Here is a 17,772-nt window from a genome sequence, read left to right as displayed (position 1 = left end):
TCTGTATTCGAACCCAAAATTGGAGCTGAATTGATGAGACTAATTTCGAGAGAGGAGGGTGGGGGGAGGGAGGGAGGGAGGCGAGCGAGCTCTCGGGCTCAATTGCTCCTGAAGAAATAAAGAATTAATAAGTCACCTTTTTCGCCGCTGTGGACATCGTTTTGAAAAAACTATTTTTTTTTTCTTTTCGATTGACTCGGATCTCTTCTGGATTTTTTTCTCTCCTTCCCCGGGTGGACTCTTAAATAAAAGTGACAAAGTCCAAAGCGTGGTCTGGAGAGCGTGGACAAGGTAACCTGTTTTGGAGGTCGGGGAGAAGGGAGTCAGACTGAGAGCGCCTGGGGGTCCCGTCGTTGCACCCGGACTTCTGATGTTGCCCCAATTGGAGCGTGTGTCGGCACTGCAGGAGGACTGGGGGCCTCCGGGTAGCGCGCGGGGGGACCGGAGGCGGGGCAACCTGGAGGGCGAAGGGAGGCCCGGCCTTACGCTGGGTGGGCATGGTGGTTGGGAGCACGGGCCCCGGGGTCTCACTGGGGGAAAGTCTGAGGCTGGGCCGCGATGTTGGGTGTTGCGCTCGGAGACCTGCTGACCAGCGTGGGGGGAACGTCCCGCCCGAATGTAGGTTTCCTGGGGCCCAGGTGGCACTGCGTAGGTGGATCTGGCCTGGGCACCTGGGTTTGGGCCACCAGGTCCGGTTAAGCGCCAGGAGTTTGACCCTAGAGGGCGCGGATAGGTGGCCTGGGGTACCGCTGGTCCCCGCCCTCGGCGGGCGCCAGGAGCTCTCCAGGAGCAGAGGGGTATAGGCGCGCCTTCCGGAGGGCGCCCGTCTGCTAACAATGAGTTGGGAGCCGAGTCCGCGCTCCCGATGGCCCGTGTCGGTCCGAAACCGCCCGGAGTCCGCGTCGCTGTGTGGGTGAGCCGCTCCTGGAGTCAGCTGTGACTCGGCAGCCCAGCGCCCCAGTGGAAAAGTTCTCGTTGGATACATTTGTAATGGTCGGTTTGCTTCGGTCTGCGTCTGGATCTTCCCGGGCAGTAGGCTCCAGGTTATCCCCAGCGGGTATTCAAAAGCTCTCCCCACTTCCCTCGTCCGCCTCCCCCAAAAAAAAGTTTGACTCCGGCTGGAAAAAGCATTAATGAATGTATCTGTGGGAAGAAACGGAAAGTGAATGAGTCAGGAGGGCCACCTTCGGCCAACGGCCCCGGGAGAAGGAAAGAATCCAAAGGAGTTTGGGTTTGGACCTCGGGAGAAGGTGTTGGGGGTTGGGGTGCAGACTGCGGGAATCAGGCCGCGGGCGCCGGGCGCGGACCCGGGCATTGTTCCCAGCTCGCTCTTATCTCCCAGGAGCCAGCATCCTGTGTGCGCAGCGCATGGATGTATCTGGGCATCTTCGCATATATTTATATAATGTGTGTGTTGGCAGGAACTGTGGGCAGGAGGAAAGGGAAGAGAGGGGTGCCCGGAGGGAGGAGACAGGGGAGGAGATAGAGAGAGGAGAGAGAGAGAGAGAGAGAGAGAGAGAGAGAGAGAGAGAGAGAGAGAATGGGACTTCCATTCCATAGAGAGTCACTTCCCAAAATTAGCTTAAAAAAAGTTTCATCCGGTTAACTGTCTCTTTTTCGCTCCGCTACAACAACAAACGTGCATAGGGGAGCGCGGGCAGGGCGCTCGCAGGGGGCACGCAGGGAGGGCCCAGGGCGCCGGGGAGGCCGCGCCCCGCTAATCCGAAGGGGCTGCGAGGTCAGGCTGTAACCGGGTCAATGTGTGGAATATTGGGGGGCTCGGCTGCAGACTTGGCCAAATGGACGGGACTATTAAGGTAAGAGACCAGGCGGTGGGCACAGAGCGCCGGGGCTGGCCAGGGCTGCGGGGCGGCGAGCAGGCTGGGCGCGGGGCGCCGGGGTCCCGGAAGACGTGGCCATTCTCAGTTGCTTCCGCGCCCTGCTTCGCGCCGTCTCCTCCCGCGCGCGGGTGGCCAGTCTCACTAGCCGGGACGACCCGCCGGGCTCCCAGCCCTGGGCGATGCCCCCCGTACCCCTTGCCCCAAAGCAGAGCCCGGCCCCCTTCCTCCGCGCTGCCACCCGGCTGCAGGCGGGGGCGGTGTGAATTCCGGGACCCCGGGCGCAGATCGGAGCCGGGGGCCGGAGTCCTCGGGTCCAGCGCTTCCCACCCTCAAACATAGCGCCCTGGCCTGGCACTGTTCATTCGCCTGCGGCAGGCTTCCCCTCGACAGAGGCCAGAGGTGGTGGGGGTGGGAGCTACAGCTCGGTCTCTGCCTGGTGGGCCCTGGAGCGGGCAAGTGGATTAGTGGCAGGAGAATCCGGGTGCAAATGTTTGTTTCTTGGGTCTGTTTGAGCTGGCTCCTCCAGATGGAAGCCCTGTTTACATGTCAGCGCAGGCTGGTTTCCCTTCCTCTTGGTATTTCTGTTGCCGGTTCTCGGCGCTCAGAGTCTCCAGCTCCCGGGGCTAACGGGCCGCCCCTCCCCTTCCCCCGCAGGGGCAGGACGTCTCTCCGTAGCCTTAGTCCGCGCAGCGCCCCGCTCGGGGCTCCCGCACGCCGCGTCCGGGCGGGCGCCCGCTCCCGGGAGAGGTCCCCGGGGGTCGTCTCAAAGACGGTCCCGCGCCCTTCAGAGCTCTTTCCCGTAAGGTGGCCGGCCAAACCCTGCCCCTAACCCCTACCCTCACCCCACACCCCATGCCTGGGTCTAGGTTGCAAACCTAGAAACGCGACTGAAGGTCTGGGTTTCATGTCCGACCTCGGGAGGGTTGACTGCCTCCTTCCTCTGGAAGGGGAAGTTAGGCCGGGAGCGGAGAGGAGGGACAACCCCTAACGCTACTGGCCTTGGAGGAGCGAGGGGAATGAATGGGACCAGGAGTCCTCTGGGCTGCGAGGCTGTGGTGCAACACCAAGCAAGAATCGGTCTGGAAAAACTATTAGGCTGGTGAGGTGAGGACTGGCAGAGCCCGCCATTCCTCCAGAACCCAAAGGAATCAACTGCTTGCTCCGGGCTGAGTAAGAGAAGGCTAAGATGTTGGGCTTGGAGAAGTCAAGAGATTTTTATCATTTGGGTGGGGTAGTGGTTTTTATTTTCTAAGTTTTTTTTTTTTTCTGAAAGTCTGAAAGATGCTGACTTAAGTAAAAGACACCAACAGAAGGAACTTGAAAATCTGGAGATAAGATAAGTGGTTATAATGGGTTAAAGGGTGCCTGTGTGATTCTTGGTTCCTCAGGTTTAAAGTGTGTGGGTGAAGAGTGGGTGAGAGAGGATTTCTATAGCGAGGGTGGAGTGGTCACTGGACATTTTATGCTTCTTTTTCTTCACGTTGTTGTGTGCATGCAAGTGTCCCAGTGTTTCTGGCTTAGTAATAAGATGCTCCACTCCAGAAAACTCCTTCTCGTTAGGACACTTACCACTTACCCAGAAGGAGCCCCTCTGTTCCGGAAGGGTGGTAATATGGCTCCAGGATCTTGATGTGGACACTCTAAGGAGAAGTGAAGCAATTTCTCCAAGATGCTCAGACCTCTAAGCACAGGCCCTGAGCAAAGGGAGGAAGCTGTGGTCTGTGTACCCAGGATGTGCTAACCTCTTTAGATACACACAGGGATTGTCATGGTAGGCAGTGAGAACAGGCTTTGACCAGGACTCTGGCACTTCATACCAAGAATGGGAGTGAAGGTCTTCTTTTTCATGAAGGTGATGGGAACTTGTGAGTCTCTCCAAACCCTTCACAGGAGCACTCTTGCCTCTCATCCAGATGACCTGGCTATGTAGACCCACCCACAAGGCAATGGCTTTTTAAGCTATCTTCAGTCCCTAAAGTTGTAGAGGATTATCTTTAACTGTATACTTCGGTAGTTAAATTGTATGAAAGCCACAGCTCTCTGTTTATATGTGATCTTTGGATCTTGGGGTTCCTGGACCCCACTCCCACAATGGTTTAAACAGTGTTATTGGAGAGGAGAACGGGCAAGGTGAGGCCAGCTAACTTCTAGTTTCTGTATAAAAATGCACAGTTCATTAAATCTGTCTGAGCTTCAAAATCTTTGCAAAAATGAAAGAATGGAACTAAGTTACCTCTACAATAGTATCTTTCCCAATCTTCTCTATGCCTAAAATATAATGGTCGTATGTTCTTACAAGAACATGTACTGACGTCTATGAAACACAATGTTCTATAGTGATAGAGGTCTGAAGATACTATATATCGTATCTAATCTGCAGACACAAATCCAGAATGTGTATTCCCAGTTTGAATGGCCTTGAAAACTCATCTTTGAGTAAATCCGAGATATGATTTTTATGCACCTGCATATTTTTTCCTCAAATATAAGGCATGTCTATATTTCAAAATGCTTGTCAGTTTCTGCACTGAGGAGGTATTTGGTTCAGGATGCCAGAGAAGTCTGGATTTCTTTACAGAAGCCCTTTATTTGTGCATAGTTCCATCTGATCACAAAAATCTCAATCTTATTGCCCTTGTTATAATAAGTCCTTCCGTATTATGTTCTCTTCTCATTTCCAAGAATGTCTCCTGGGAAGGCTTTCGGCATCATGTTGGGAACACCAAAGTTTGCCTGGCCATTTCACTCTTTTTCTGCCACAGTTAACCTGCAATATTAAACGGCACCCTACCCCACCCCTGCTCCCCACAGTGATATTATCAGTGTTGAAAAGCACGTGATACTGGTTGCTGCTTTAAGAAATGACCTGGTTTCAAAAACTGCATCTTAGTTCTAAGCAGTCTTCAATTAAGTCTAATTATTACATCTGTGGAAGCTTGATTCGATGCACATGGCACCATTAAAGACGGTGCAACAATCAGAGAAGGTGCAGACATGTGAATGAAATAGGGAAACAAACAGCAGACTTAGAGTCAAGAAACCATGGTTCACTCTCAGCTCTGCTACTTAGTTGCTGATTGCCCTACAGCAAGGCACTTAGCTCCTTGAGTCTCAGTTTATTTATCTATGAAATAGGCCAAAGTACATCCCTGACATAAGTCACAGTAAGGATTAAATGACGTCTGGTACCTTAGTTGAATGCACATTGGTTGAATTTCTCCTAGGCAATAGGGCTAGGATTGGTCAGAAAAGTAGATCATAGGTCTGGATTTACCGTAATACATATTTCACTAATTCAACAAGTAGTTATAAGTTTCTTATGCTCCAATACTCAAAACTCATGTTTTATGTGGTCCCTGGGGGGAAACAGCAGCAGAATGAATACCTCCAAACAGAGATTTTACTTTTGTTCTCAAAAAGGGATGCTGCCTTCACTTTGAAGAGTGAACTCCCTCCCACCACCACTCACACCTTTTCACCTTCATGTCACCTAGATTCATTTATCTGTCCCCTTGACCACATAGAATTGCTTCCCTCCGGTAATTACCAAATGGTGAATTGATGTTTGCATTTATTTTTGTGAATAATTGCTACCAAAAAAAAAAAGCTGCCTTCTACTTCTGTTTCTTTTCAACTTTAAGTTTACAGATTTGCAACTTTAGAGATTATTTAGCTCAATATTCTTATGTTTTGGGTGGAAAAACTGAGGCCCAGAGTTGTTTAATGAATTATCTAAGATCACACAGATAACTGAGTCAGGGTGAGAATTCAGGTCTCCTAACCCTCAGGCTAGTGTTTTTTCCACTATACCATGAAGATTTCATTTGCTTTCATTACATTATTGTGAATTATAGAATCCTTGAGGCAGTGTGTGTGTGTGTGTGTGTGTGTGTGTGTGTGTGTGTGAGAGAGAGAGAGAGAGACAGACAGACAGACAGAGACAAAAAGACAGAGATAGCTTTAAAAGAAAAATCATGGAGAATCTGGCACTTTGGATTAAAGATACTTCTGTTATTTAATTAAAACTGTATTACTACCATCGAATTAGTTCCATACTTTAAAAAACGTTCCACATTTTCAGGTAGGATTGTTACATAACTGTTTTCCAAAATAAATTCTCCTTTTCTTGCAGACAAACAATGTCTCCATTACCAGGAGACACCAAAAAATATAGTATGTTACTTAAATATAGTATTTTACTTAACTAGGCCCCTCTACAGATCAGGAACAAGTGGGCTGAATACCTATTTCAATTCTTTTAATTATTGACTATTTAAGTATTAAATATTTGACTATTTAAGTATAATACTTTCAGATGCATTCGAACATATCTTATGGACCTTCCTTCCAGGCTATGTAGTAAGTAGGTCTTGAATAATAACCACATTAAATAAGGTTTTGAATTTTCAGTGTCTTTTTCTGTTTGAGGTCAACAAGTTAACTTGGCATTGATTTTCAAAGTGGTTGATTTAAACCAAGCCTATTTTCTAGAAATGTAACATTAGTCTAATGTTAATACTGGTTGTCCCAGGGGGAAAATTTTTTATGATGATGAACCACTGGGCAGGATTTCTTATGGACTGAGGCCTCTATCCTACCTCTAACTTCAAAAATATCTCCAAATTGTAAGTCAATGCTCAGGCCATTGGCAAAGTCCTAGTCTTCTCTGGGAGAAGTCTCATTCTCTCTGAAGCTTAAGAGACAGATTTTCAGATTAGCAACCAACTATACAGGATTAGAATGGAAAATTTGCTATTTTCATTCATTTTAAACAATGAGCTGCATTATGAAAGTATAGAATAATGTCTTTGTTTTGTTTTGTTTTGAATAATATGACTCTCTTTTTTTGGTTTGTACTTAAAAGTCTTTCTAAGTCTATCTTTTGCTTGTTGTTTTGTGACAAATTGAGAAGGCTAATGGACATTGGCCACTATGTACACACACATACACACACACACACACACACACAATCTCACAAAATCTTGACCAACTATAGTAGCTTTTTTAGTAATCTCAGAGCTGTACAGGTGTCTTTTCCTCTGTAGAAGACTACACCCTGTTTCATTTTCTGTTGCTTTTATGATTTATATCTATAGTGTTCATCTCATTCATGTGTTAATTCATCAGTGGGATGGTATTACTAAGTGATGTCACTCTAATTCTTCTACTGACCTGACAGACCCAACATCAGGAGTCTGTGTACTTTGAGATGTTTTCCCAGAGGCAATAGATAGGGTTTGCCTATCCTCATGTTGTCACCTTAAGGCCAATGTTTTGGAATTTTGACAGAATTAGACAACATATGGAATAACCTTGTGCAAAGCTGGCTGGCCTTACGGGAATCTATAACCTTAGCCTCACTGGCATTACGTTAATGCAAGTCAGTAACCATGCAAGTTGGTAAGTTCTATTACGTGACTGTCGTGCAGGGACTGAGCTAGGTGACTAAATACTGTCAAGATATAATGTTGGTGGCAAAAAGGCTGCTTCCCTGGAGACCTAGCAGGAGGATAAGCCATGTGTGTGTATGCACAGCAGAACACACTAAGTGTTATGTTAGCCTAAAGGAAGGAAAGGGCAATTTCAAATGGAAAGACAGAGAGAGACCTGATAACAATAGTTATTTACATAGTCTCTTCTGTTTACAAAGGACTTTCACCCTTGTACTTAATACTCACAACAGCCCTATGGGAGGTAATATTGTCACATCTCTGTTTCATATGGGAGAAATTAAAGTTCAGAGAGGTTAGGAACCTTGCCTAAGATAACAGCTAATAGGTGACAGAGTTGGATTTCAAGCCCAGTGTTTCTGATTCCAGAATACTTGCTTTTTTCTACACACAAGCCACACTGCCTATTGGCATAGGTAGATAGGAGGATCTGGACAGTGGCTTTGAAGGATGGGTAGAACTTGCACAGGAAGATATGGTTCAAGGTCTTTCCAGGAAAGCGGGACATGTTTGTATATGTGTGAGGGGTACATATGAAGGTTAAGGTAGGAGTGGAAAGATTCTGGAGGACCTTAAATACCATAACAAAGAATTTGAGTTTTATAAAATATATAGAAAGGAGGAATCACAAAGTTTCTAGTAGAGGGATGATCTATTGAGCTGGATATATCTCTTAGGAAATGAATCCTTCCTATTCTCATACTTCTCCTTAGAAAATGGAGATGGGAGTGGCTCCATCACTTATCAGAGGCCACAAGAAATGAGTAGCAGACAAAATTAAACAACCAGTAATAGGTTTAGGCAACCAGACCGTGCTATCAGCTGTCTTTTAAGATATAATATGGAGACTGGGGAGGGAAGAGAAACTCTATTTCACCAGATCCCATAAAAATGTGCTTATCCCTTTACTCCCTTAAAATGTGTCTTCTTTCACAGTGTTCTGGAGAGTCTACCACAAAATGCATTTTCAATTGGGCCCTCTCTCCTGGTCTACAACGTTAGTTCCTTTTGAGAATGAGTCAGCAGATAGTAATTGAGAAAAGACTAAAAGGAAAGGTTGTTTCCCTGAGACTCAAATCGAATTTCTATGGAAATTCAGACAGGCCTGACACACTGTCATAAGTTGATTGGATCCATTGCCTCACTTAAAAACACTGACATTTCACCCAAACAACCCCAAATCTCAGAGAGTTATTATCATCATCCAAGTAGGATCTGAGATTAAGTGTTCAGATGCATTTTCAGATAATTCAAATCAACTTTACAGCAGCTTCAAATTTGCTTATACCTACAAAAATACTGAAACAAAATACTGAAATGTTTAAGATAGTTCCCATCTTTGGAGAACAACGTGCCTGCCATTTAGTTTAGAATCAAAATCCCAGAGTATGCAATCGTTCAAGCCACCTCCAGGAGCATGCAGACCTGAAAATTGAAATGCCTTCCCAGCAGCGGGGCCCATTTACTCAGACAGTGCTGTGTGTCCAAGGTAATGAAAGACCTTATGTCACATCTCAGTGCACACATGCAAGAGGCCAGAATTACAGGTGCCATGGGAGCTTTAACCTTGCATTTCTAGACACGTGTGGGTTTCACATGTCTACTGGAATCTAACATTCCAGTAGCAGAGTGTTAGGTCTGCATATATGGGTATTCATTAATTTTATGTGTGAAGGAGTCAGAGTGAATGATTTTACAGTATTGTTCATGTAGCACAAAGATGAAAACAGGTTAATATTATAAAATTACTCAGCTTGTGAGTTGTCTATGTTAATGCTGTTACAACCTATCTAAATGCACATATTTATGTGAATTTCTTATTGAAAATTCTTATGCCTGAAGAGTCATTCTGTCTTTTGGCATTTATCACTTAATTCATGCTCATTCATTTATTCATTCAATCGAAGGTTGAATAGTACTGCTAGGTACAATATTCAACAGAACTCCACATAAATGAATGAGAACAAGATGTCTATACTACTACTTCTTCCAGACATCTAGAGAGCAAAAGTTTCTCTTTTTTATTTTAAGCTCTGGCTATTGGCTATTCCAAAAGAAGCAATATTCATTGGAGAAAATCTTTATTTGTGGCTTTTTATTATTTAGAAATTTAGAAATGTTTTCCCAGAATTAACACGCAGAGTATAATTTCCTTTGCCCTTTCACTTGTGGTGATTCTAGTTTATTATATTGACATTTTTAGAAAAGTAAAGAATATCGAGAAAACTCCTTCTTATTATTCTCCTTTGCTCAGCTTTAGTTCCTCTATTCATATATTAACAGAGAAAAATACCACATATAAAGTGAAAAAATGAGCACCTGAGAAAGACTATTTTGCATACATAAAGCAAAGGACAAATGACTTAATATACAAAGACCTTTTACAACTCAATAACAATAAAAAAAGACTACTTGGAAGAAAAATAAGCAAAAATGCTGTGCATATAAAAGCAATGCTAGAAAAAGAAATGCAAATGGCCAATAAACACACGGAAAGGATCTCAAGTACATGTGTGAAGACATTTATATGAAAATAATGAAATTCAAACACTTATCTCCAGTGAAGATAACAAAGATCAGAACAGCTTAATCATGCCTCATGTTGGAAAGAGTAAGGGGACATGTCTCTCTCCTACACAATTGGTGGGAACATAACTTGGCACAATCATCCTGGAGGACAATTGGGAAACATCTATTGAGATGTTAAATATTGGTACAAATTTGTTAATAATTTCAATTCTAAACATTTATCTTACAGACATATTCATTCAGATACCAAAGGTATATGTACAATATGTTTATTGTAGTGTCGTGTGTAATGGAAAAAATCATAAAGAATCTCCATGTCCATCATTAGGGGACTAGATAAATAAATTATGGAAGATTCATGCAACTGTTACATGGAATAAAATCAATTGTCTGTATACACTGATTTAGAAAGTTCTCCAAGGGATATTGTTACATGGAAAAAGGCAAGTTACAAAATGTGTGCTCTCATTTCTGTAAAAAAATTGAAAACAAACACATATATGTGATTATTTATGTATAGATCATTTCTGGAAGAATATACAAGAAGCTATTAACAATGGTTGCTTCTGGGCAGGGAGAAGTAGATTTTTACTTTTTACTCTATAAACTTATGTAGCATTTGATTTTTTAAATCATTAGTATATATTACTTTTGTAATTTAAAAAAACTGGTGTAAAAAATAAAGAGGGACTATTAGAAATAAACTTATAAAAAATGGGCTGGGCACCATCATTCTAGCCCAAATGTGCTGATCTCAGAGACATTTAGATTCTACTTTATAGTAAATACAGAGAAAAACTGTCCAGTCTAGGATCTGGAGACCTGAATTCTAGCCCTAACCCTCTTCACACAAATGAGTTATGGGATCTTAAGCAAATCACTTCACTCCTTCAGTATTCATATAAAATTGCTCATGTTAAAGATTTCTCATGGATAAATGGAAGTATGATTTCAAAATTTCCTTTTAGATCCCATGTTTATAAGATGCTGATCCCAAGCATGCTTTAAAAACATTTCCTATTTTGGGGCATGGATGACTGAGCCTCTCATAGAAGCTCTATCTGGCCCATGTGGCTCTTCTCCACAATCCGAGGCCTAAATTATAGAGTGATCTTCAAGGCCAGTTGAAGGCTGGGGATCTTAGGAAGTGCTTTATGAATTTCTGTGAGCTGGTTGTTTTTGTTACCAAGTGACACTGGTGCTGTGCTATTCCCTTTGCATTAATGAAAACTAGGAATAGGGTCTGACTCTGCTTTGGGATCTTACGCTCTTTTCCAAAATTCAGTCTCATTTAAAATTCAAAACACATTTGGCCCCAAGCTCCTTTCCCCTGGACTTTTAAAAAAATGCTGCTTAATTGAAGGGAAATTGAATTTGTCTGGTTTTGATTCATTTACACTTAATTTAAACAACAACAACAACAACAACAACAATATTTTGAGGACTTTTTTGATGTCCAAGAAAAACTTTGAGCCTCTTAATGAGTTTTCTGGAAGACTTTTTTTCTTCTTCTTTTTAAAACAGGAAGTGGCACTGCACTATGGGCAAACACAGGCAACCCCGAAAGGCCCCAATTCAGTTTGAAACTGTATCCCCCACCATTTTGCATGAGCCCTAATGGCCTTAGCGAAGGTCTTTCTATCCCTACTCCTCACCTAACAGCAAGAGACTCACTCACTTTCCACCTAAAGGGGGATGACAATGAGGAGGAGCAAAGTCACAAGAAGAAAAAAGAATAAGCTATTTATCTAGGTTTTACTATGCGCCAATACTGTTTGAACCTTTGCAGACATACTCACATTTGATCCTTATAACAGTACTATGATGTATGTATTATTTTCATTTTGGAGAGGTGAAGTAACTTACCCAAGGTCATTAAGGTAGAAAGTGGAAAAGCAATGGTTTGAACTTAATCCCGTTTGCCTCCAAAGTTCATAGAGCTTAGCAACTGTGCTGCATTGCCAGATAGACACACATATCCATGAAGTTTAGGCTCCAAACCTAACCCGGTTTTTGAGGACCATATAGGTTGTATTGTCATATGTTTTGTTTTCTAGTCTAAGTGACTCCTATCCACAGTCTACATCAATCAAATTCATGGTGTTGCCCATCACCCTTTATCAAGAGGGCCTCAGCCCTGTATTTTCTGGGAGAGAGAGGTGCAGGTGCACTGGACAGCGGGCAAATGAAGATGAAACCAACAGGTTCTGTTTAATTGTAATGAGCTAACGAGATGATTAAAAAAAAGGGCTATAGCTCGATAGAAAATAGCATGTTCTTTGACCTGGCAATGCTTCCTTTTCTACCCTCCTGCCTCTTCTCCCTCTCTCTCTCTCTCTCTCTCTCTCCACTCCCTCCCTCCCTCCCTTCCTCTCTCGGTTCTATTTTTTATTCTCGTTCACTCATATACACACGTACACACATACTAATCACACTTAAAAGAAAAACAGACCTGGGGTGTTCTAAAAAACACAAAGAAAGGAATGTTTTGCAAGGTTAAAAGGAAATCATCGAGAAAGGCTAACTTCAGGCTCCAGTTTCTCCTGAATAGCATTTCTTGTTATTTCAAGGCTGATTGACTTATAACTGCATCCACAGCCACCTCACATCAGTTCCTTTTATCAGCCCAAGTGAGACTTCCTGTGGACTGGCCCAGCTTCCTGATGTATTTCCTTTTTCCTTTGGCAGAACAAAGAAAGCCATAGCTCCAAGGATCCTTGGGACCAAACATAATTTAGCACTGAAGAACCTATTATTTTAAAATTTTCATTCTCAATACTAGGGCCAAGTGTCTGCCTTTGCATTTTCCCACAACATTCTGTACAGGATTATGATGGACCCCATGTGCAATTATTAGGGGCCAGTGAATAACCTGAACTCATCCTAGCTGTAGTGTGATTTCATTTAGAATGAAACTTAACTTTTTCCTCACTAACACTGCATGAGCAACCCCCACTCCCACCCCGTACACACATATATCTTCAAGAATTACATGGAACATCTTTCTATATAGGGGTTTACTCTTTTTACTCCACTTCAATGTAACAGGTCAGCAAAGAAATGCTCTTATTTAGAGATTTCAGCCTATCTGTGTTTGAAGTTCTAACTCTAGAAATATACATTATGAAAAGAAGCCTCAAAGTATATCCAAAGGTTCATAAAGTCAATTGAAGAAGAAATTCCAGAAATTGAGATGAAGGTGTTGCTTTCCTCTTTTAGCTGGAGTAAGCTATATCTTAATACTTGGCCTCACCACCTACTCTGCATATTGTTTCTGAGAGACCTTCAGGTATAATCCAGGGTAACAAGAGAACACTACTGAGAGAGTTGCTCATATCTCCTAAGGCACATATCATAAGTTGCCAACTCTTAGTGCCTCCCAATACTCTTAGAACAGGCCATTGTACAGGAGATAACTGAGGCTTCGAGATGTAATGAAAACTGGGCAAGAGACACTGGAAGCAATACTCAGGTATTCATGCAACCCAAACAACACATTCCACAATAAGGGTGTTTCCAGGAGCAAAGATATAAAGACTTATTGACTCCACAGGCATTCATGCTTTCATTGTCCATTGGTCTTATTTCTTGACCATTGTCATAATATTCCTAGGGAACCGAAGTCAGCAATTTTCATAGGAACCACCTAGGCAACTAAGTAATCACACAGACACCCAAAGTGTTACTGAAGTAGCTTTTACTCTTTACAAGGATCACTGATTGAGAATGAAAAACAATTGAAACTGAAATAGAGCTCCGCTAGCAAGAGACGTATTGCTAAGACAAGAGGGATAATTCATCATGGTTAATTCATACTGATTTCATCCAACCCAATCTTCAATGTAATCATCTCTAGATAAAAATGGGTTGGAAAGGTTTTCTCAAAGAGAAAAGTAACTTGGAAACTGTGGCGAGAGGGAAGCGTGTGAGGGTGGGCGTGGGCATGACTGGGGTGCAGAACATCACATAACCTGCTTTGGTGATGCCAAGGGGAAGGGTTGGAATGACTCTGCCTATATGTATGAGCATGAGATCTTTCTTCTTTGTGGCCCTATACTCTGCCACGAGCCCTGTACCCAAGTCTGTGATTAGTCAAGAATCCTAGAGCAAAGATCCATGTCATCTCACATAACTCCCCCAGCTCCGATAATGTTGTTTGTAGGGAATCATATTCTGACCTTGGACTTCTCCGCAAAAAGAGCATAGTGGGTCAAAGAGCACAATTAAGTTCAAAGTGCACAAGTAATCTTGTTCAAGTTGGGTCTTTGAAGCAACATAGGCCTTCCTTAGAGGTCAGAGACTTGAGGGGTACCTGTACTTTCTGCACTTTTCTAGAAAGGGGAGGGAGAGAGAACAGACTACTGTTTTTGAATGCTCTTTCAGTAAACTAGCATGAGGAGAATTTTCCCAGAGTGCCTTAGAGAAGACATCCAGGCACGTGGATTTGCTGCTCTGGACACTAGGGCCTCTAAGCTCTTCCTTCCGGAGTTTCGTCGATCTCTGTATACTTACTGGGTCTGTAGTGTCGTAAAGGAATACTGTGATCACCCCTCCCTGACTTCCCAGAATTGACCCCCAAAGGTCCTATAGACAAAGCCATGATGAAGCAGCAGGGCTGAGTTTTAGCTCATTGGAATTAATCATTTCTTTCCATAAGTTTGGACTGGGTATGACCCAGACTCTTCTCTGCCCAGAGCACCCTTTTTACAGTTTTTAAACCCAGCATGTATTTCATGGGAAATTTCACATGCCTGTTTCTCATTGACTTCCAATTAAAGCTCAAAAATGATAGTTTTGTAAGAGCTCTTTGATGATCCAGATTCTTTTGGGTTCTTTTTATTCCCTCCTAAAAGTCTACAGAATTTTAATAAATGTTGTTCAGACATTTGCATGCTTAATTGTGCAAAATAATTGGAAACAGGAAAGAATGTTTTACTAGCGTGCACAAAACAAGCACATTTATGAGGAGAAAGAGACAGATGCTTCAGCGAAGGTGAACTATGGAAAATAAGGGGTTTCACCGAAGGTGGGCATCTTGTTGTGCCCATCACAGGGAGAGAGGGGTGGCTCTGAGCTCACATCCTCTGGTGGGGTCAGGAGAGTGTTACATGAAACATAGGAGTCTCTCCTAATGCAGTAGATCAGCATCAACAAGCTGTCAGCTGAGTGATCAGTCTCATCAGAGATGGAACAGGTGGAGTGGAATTTTCTAGATGCTAATGCTGCTTTTAACTCCCTTCTGACTGAAATGAGTTAGTTGTCTGCAATTACAACAACACTCATTCTACACCTTTTTCCTCTTAGTCATTAAAAGTCTTTGATGATGAACCTATCTGGGTATACTTCTGCAATAAATGCAGACGAGACTGACAACGCAGATCGATGCTCCCCTGAGAGAGGTTCCAGACTCTAAGTATGTATCAGTCTCTTTAAAGTGCTAGAGTGAGACAAGGTTTGGGTAATCTAGGTCCTGGTCTTGCCTTAGGCTGGCTGGGTGACATTGGGCAGGATACTTTTCCTTTCTTAACCTCAGTTTCTCCATCCACTCAAAAGGATTAAGACTAGCAGCAATATAATCTACTTCTCCCATGAATTTGATTAAAAACTGGAGTGATGAGTTGCTTCAAGTTTCTTGAAGAAAGGCATTAATTAAGTACAGCGATTTGAGTAACTATTGGATGGCTCATTACGTGGTTATTCTGGTTGTCAATCGTAAATTAGGCAACATTTCCATATCTGAACTTTGTTTGGACTTTTAACTACAGAGAGATCATCCCTCTCTCTTTATTGTCAGGGGCTGGTTTGCAAAATTTAGTTAACAAGACTTACAAAAATTTGTGTTCACACAATGTAATATAGGGATGCTGTGTGCTGTGTGGTCTTTCTTGCCTAAGAAAGGTGACACGAAATTTTTATTAAGGCTGGCAGTGAGATGCTGGAGTGTTTTGAAAATTATTTTGATGGTGGCAGAATGGTTCTGTGAAAGCCATATGCAGTTCGAAGTATGAAAGTCTAGGTTTAAACCCACTTATTAGCTATATGATCTTGGACCAAATATTAACTTCTGTAATCTTCTCTTTTCCTATCTGCAAAATAAGAATAGTAATGCAAGTAATAATAATAACATTAAGTTTTCTGTCTGCCTTTCTAATTATAAGAATCAAAAGAAGTGTGGTTATAAAATAACTTTGTAAAGTGCTGTGTGAATGCTAATTATGTTATCTTAGTTATTCCGATCCAGGTGGATGTTTGAACATAACAGATAATAAATGTTGCTTAAATTGAATCTATTGGGTTGCTCTCTTCTATCTTTAATGATTTCAAAGACTTACTTGCATTTGGTTAAATTCGTCAATTAGCTACTTAGTCATATCTCTTTGCCCTTATAAAAACCATCTCCTACGAATACACCAGTACAGACCAAACATCACATATTCCTCCTTTCCCTCCCTCATATCCGGCCATTGTTCTACTCATGAAACTCCCATCCCAATCAATGGGGGTTTTACGTAAAAACCGATGGCAGGATATGAGTGCAGTTTCAGGAATTCCAGGCTTGTTCTACTGATAAAGAGAGTTGTGTCAAACAGAATAACATCAGAGAAACAAAATTCTCCTGTCCAGCCTATGCTACTCAGTTTTTTTTTTCTTTTTCTTTCTTTCTTTCTTTTTTTTTTTTTTTAGGTTTGTCTCTGCCTTTGAAGAGTCAAGAGCCATCTAGAATATAAAATGTTTTTTTTTTACAATGTTCTCTTTTAGTAGTTTTTTAAATGCCTCCCCTGGCTATCCAGATATCTACTGACTACCCCTCTCATTCACCTGTGCCACCTCCTCTGTTACAGTCTCAGTGTCTTTGTGGTAATGGGTTAAGGGAATACAAGGCCAGTCCTAAAGTTGGTTGATTCAGAGATTTCAGTTATTCTATATGCTCTGCTTTACCACCTCCTTCCAGAAGGAAGAGTTTTCCAACCTAAGAGGAACAATAGAACTGAACTCCCTTGATTAAGGGATGTGAATTTGGGTCATAACAGTCTATATTAAGCAGTAAAGCTAATAAGTATAACTGACTTAAGTGTGAGTGAAGGGACAACAGAATGAAAGAAGTAATTTGCCTTGAAGATGATCGGTCCCCTGTTAGTGTTAATGTTGGGGATGATAGTGACTCTTCTCCCACCTTGTGAGACTAGACTAGGCAAGTCTGATCTTTATTCTCATCAGATACCATCAGTAATGTAGGAAAGGCTGTATCTCTGTCTTCTATGCTACCCCACGCAACCAAACATGATGATGTGACCAGAAGTGAAGTGAAGGAATATTTGCCCCTATTCTACCCACGCTGAGGTAGCTAAGTAATAAAGAGAAAGAAAGGAAAATGAAGTTGCCCCTTTTCATATTAAAGTGTTCATCCAGGCATTTAGGATCTCCTTAATTTTTTTTTCCCTGAACATGTCAAATTATGCATTAGGGTTTTGTTTGTAGGCAGAAGAATTGGGGTCAGAATTCATAGGGCTAGGCTGGACTTTGAGTTGCTCAAAGTTTCTCAGGAACCACAATCTAGCTAAGACCAGTCCTACTGTTTTATTCCCCATAAGAACAAAGAACACCGAGATCTTGCTGCATTGAAGGAGCATTTTGTGTTTTTCTATACCAAAACTACAGAATGAAGGTAAAGAGATTAGAAAGTATCTCAAATATGTATTTAAAATTGTGAAGGTCATCTCACACAATGGAAGTAAATGCAGCCTTATAGGAAGCTCATTTGTTTGACAGGGGTGTCTGTCTTTGTGAGGTTGGATTATATAAAAGTTCTGGATAAAGTCGTCATCTTACTGTCTTAACTATTCCTATGTCTTGCCTAAATATTTACAGGTTTGGAAATAGCTAATGTAACACTTTCTAATCTTTTTCAAGTAACTCTAAATTTCTGGTTTTAAATTGATTTGGGTAGAAGG

At 42.4% G+C, this 17,772-nt stretch overlaps 1 protein-coding gene across 5 annotated transcripts in view; it reads left to right on the top strand.

The window, feature by feature from the left end:
• The first annotated feature begins 116 nt into the window (after positions 1-116).
• FLI1 (Fli-1 proto-oncogene, ETS transcription factor) overlaps positions 117-17,772 on the top strand; it is a 112,661-nt gene continuing 95,005 nt past the window's right edge. Inside the window, exon 1 of one of the 5 annotated variants that reach the window (XM_039872727.1) lies at positions 117-291. Coding sequence is in view for 4 of the 5 variants with exons in the window: in XM_039872723.1 (XP_039728657.1) it covers positions 559-618 (60 nt within the window). In the remaining variant the exon portion in view is untranslated. Of the gene's footprint in view, positions 292-515; positions 619-691; positions 994-1,518; positions 1,818-17,772 lie in introns of those variants that run through there. The other 4 variants (XM_039872723.1, XM_039872724.1, XM_039872726.1 and 1 more) reach the window with 4 other exon arrangements.

The sequence above is a fragment of the Pteropus medius genome, unplaced genomic scaffold (assembly GCF_902729225.1).
Source record: "Pteropus medius unplaced genomic scaffold, Ma_sr-lr_union100, whole genome shotgun sequence".
In the NCBI taxonomy this organism is placed as follows: Eukaryota; Metazoa; Chordata; class Mammalia; order Chiroptera; family Pteropodidae; genus Pteropus; species Pteropus medius.
Note: the sequence above shows the minus strand (reverse complement) of the source record. Positions and strands in the feature narration are given on the sequence as shown.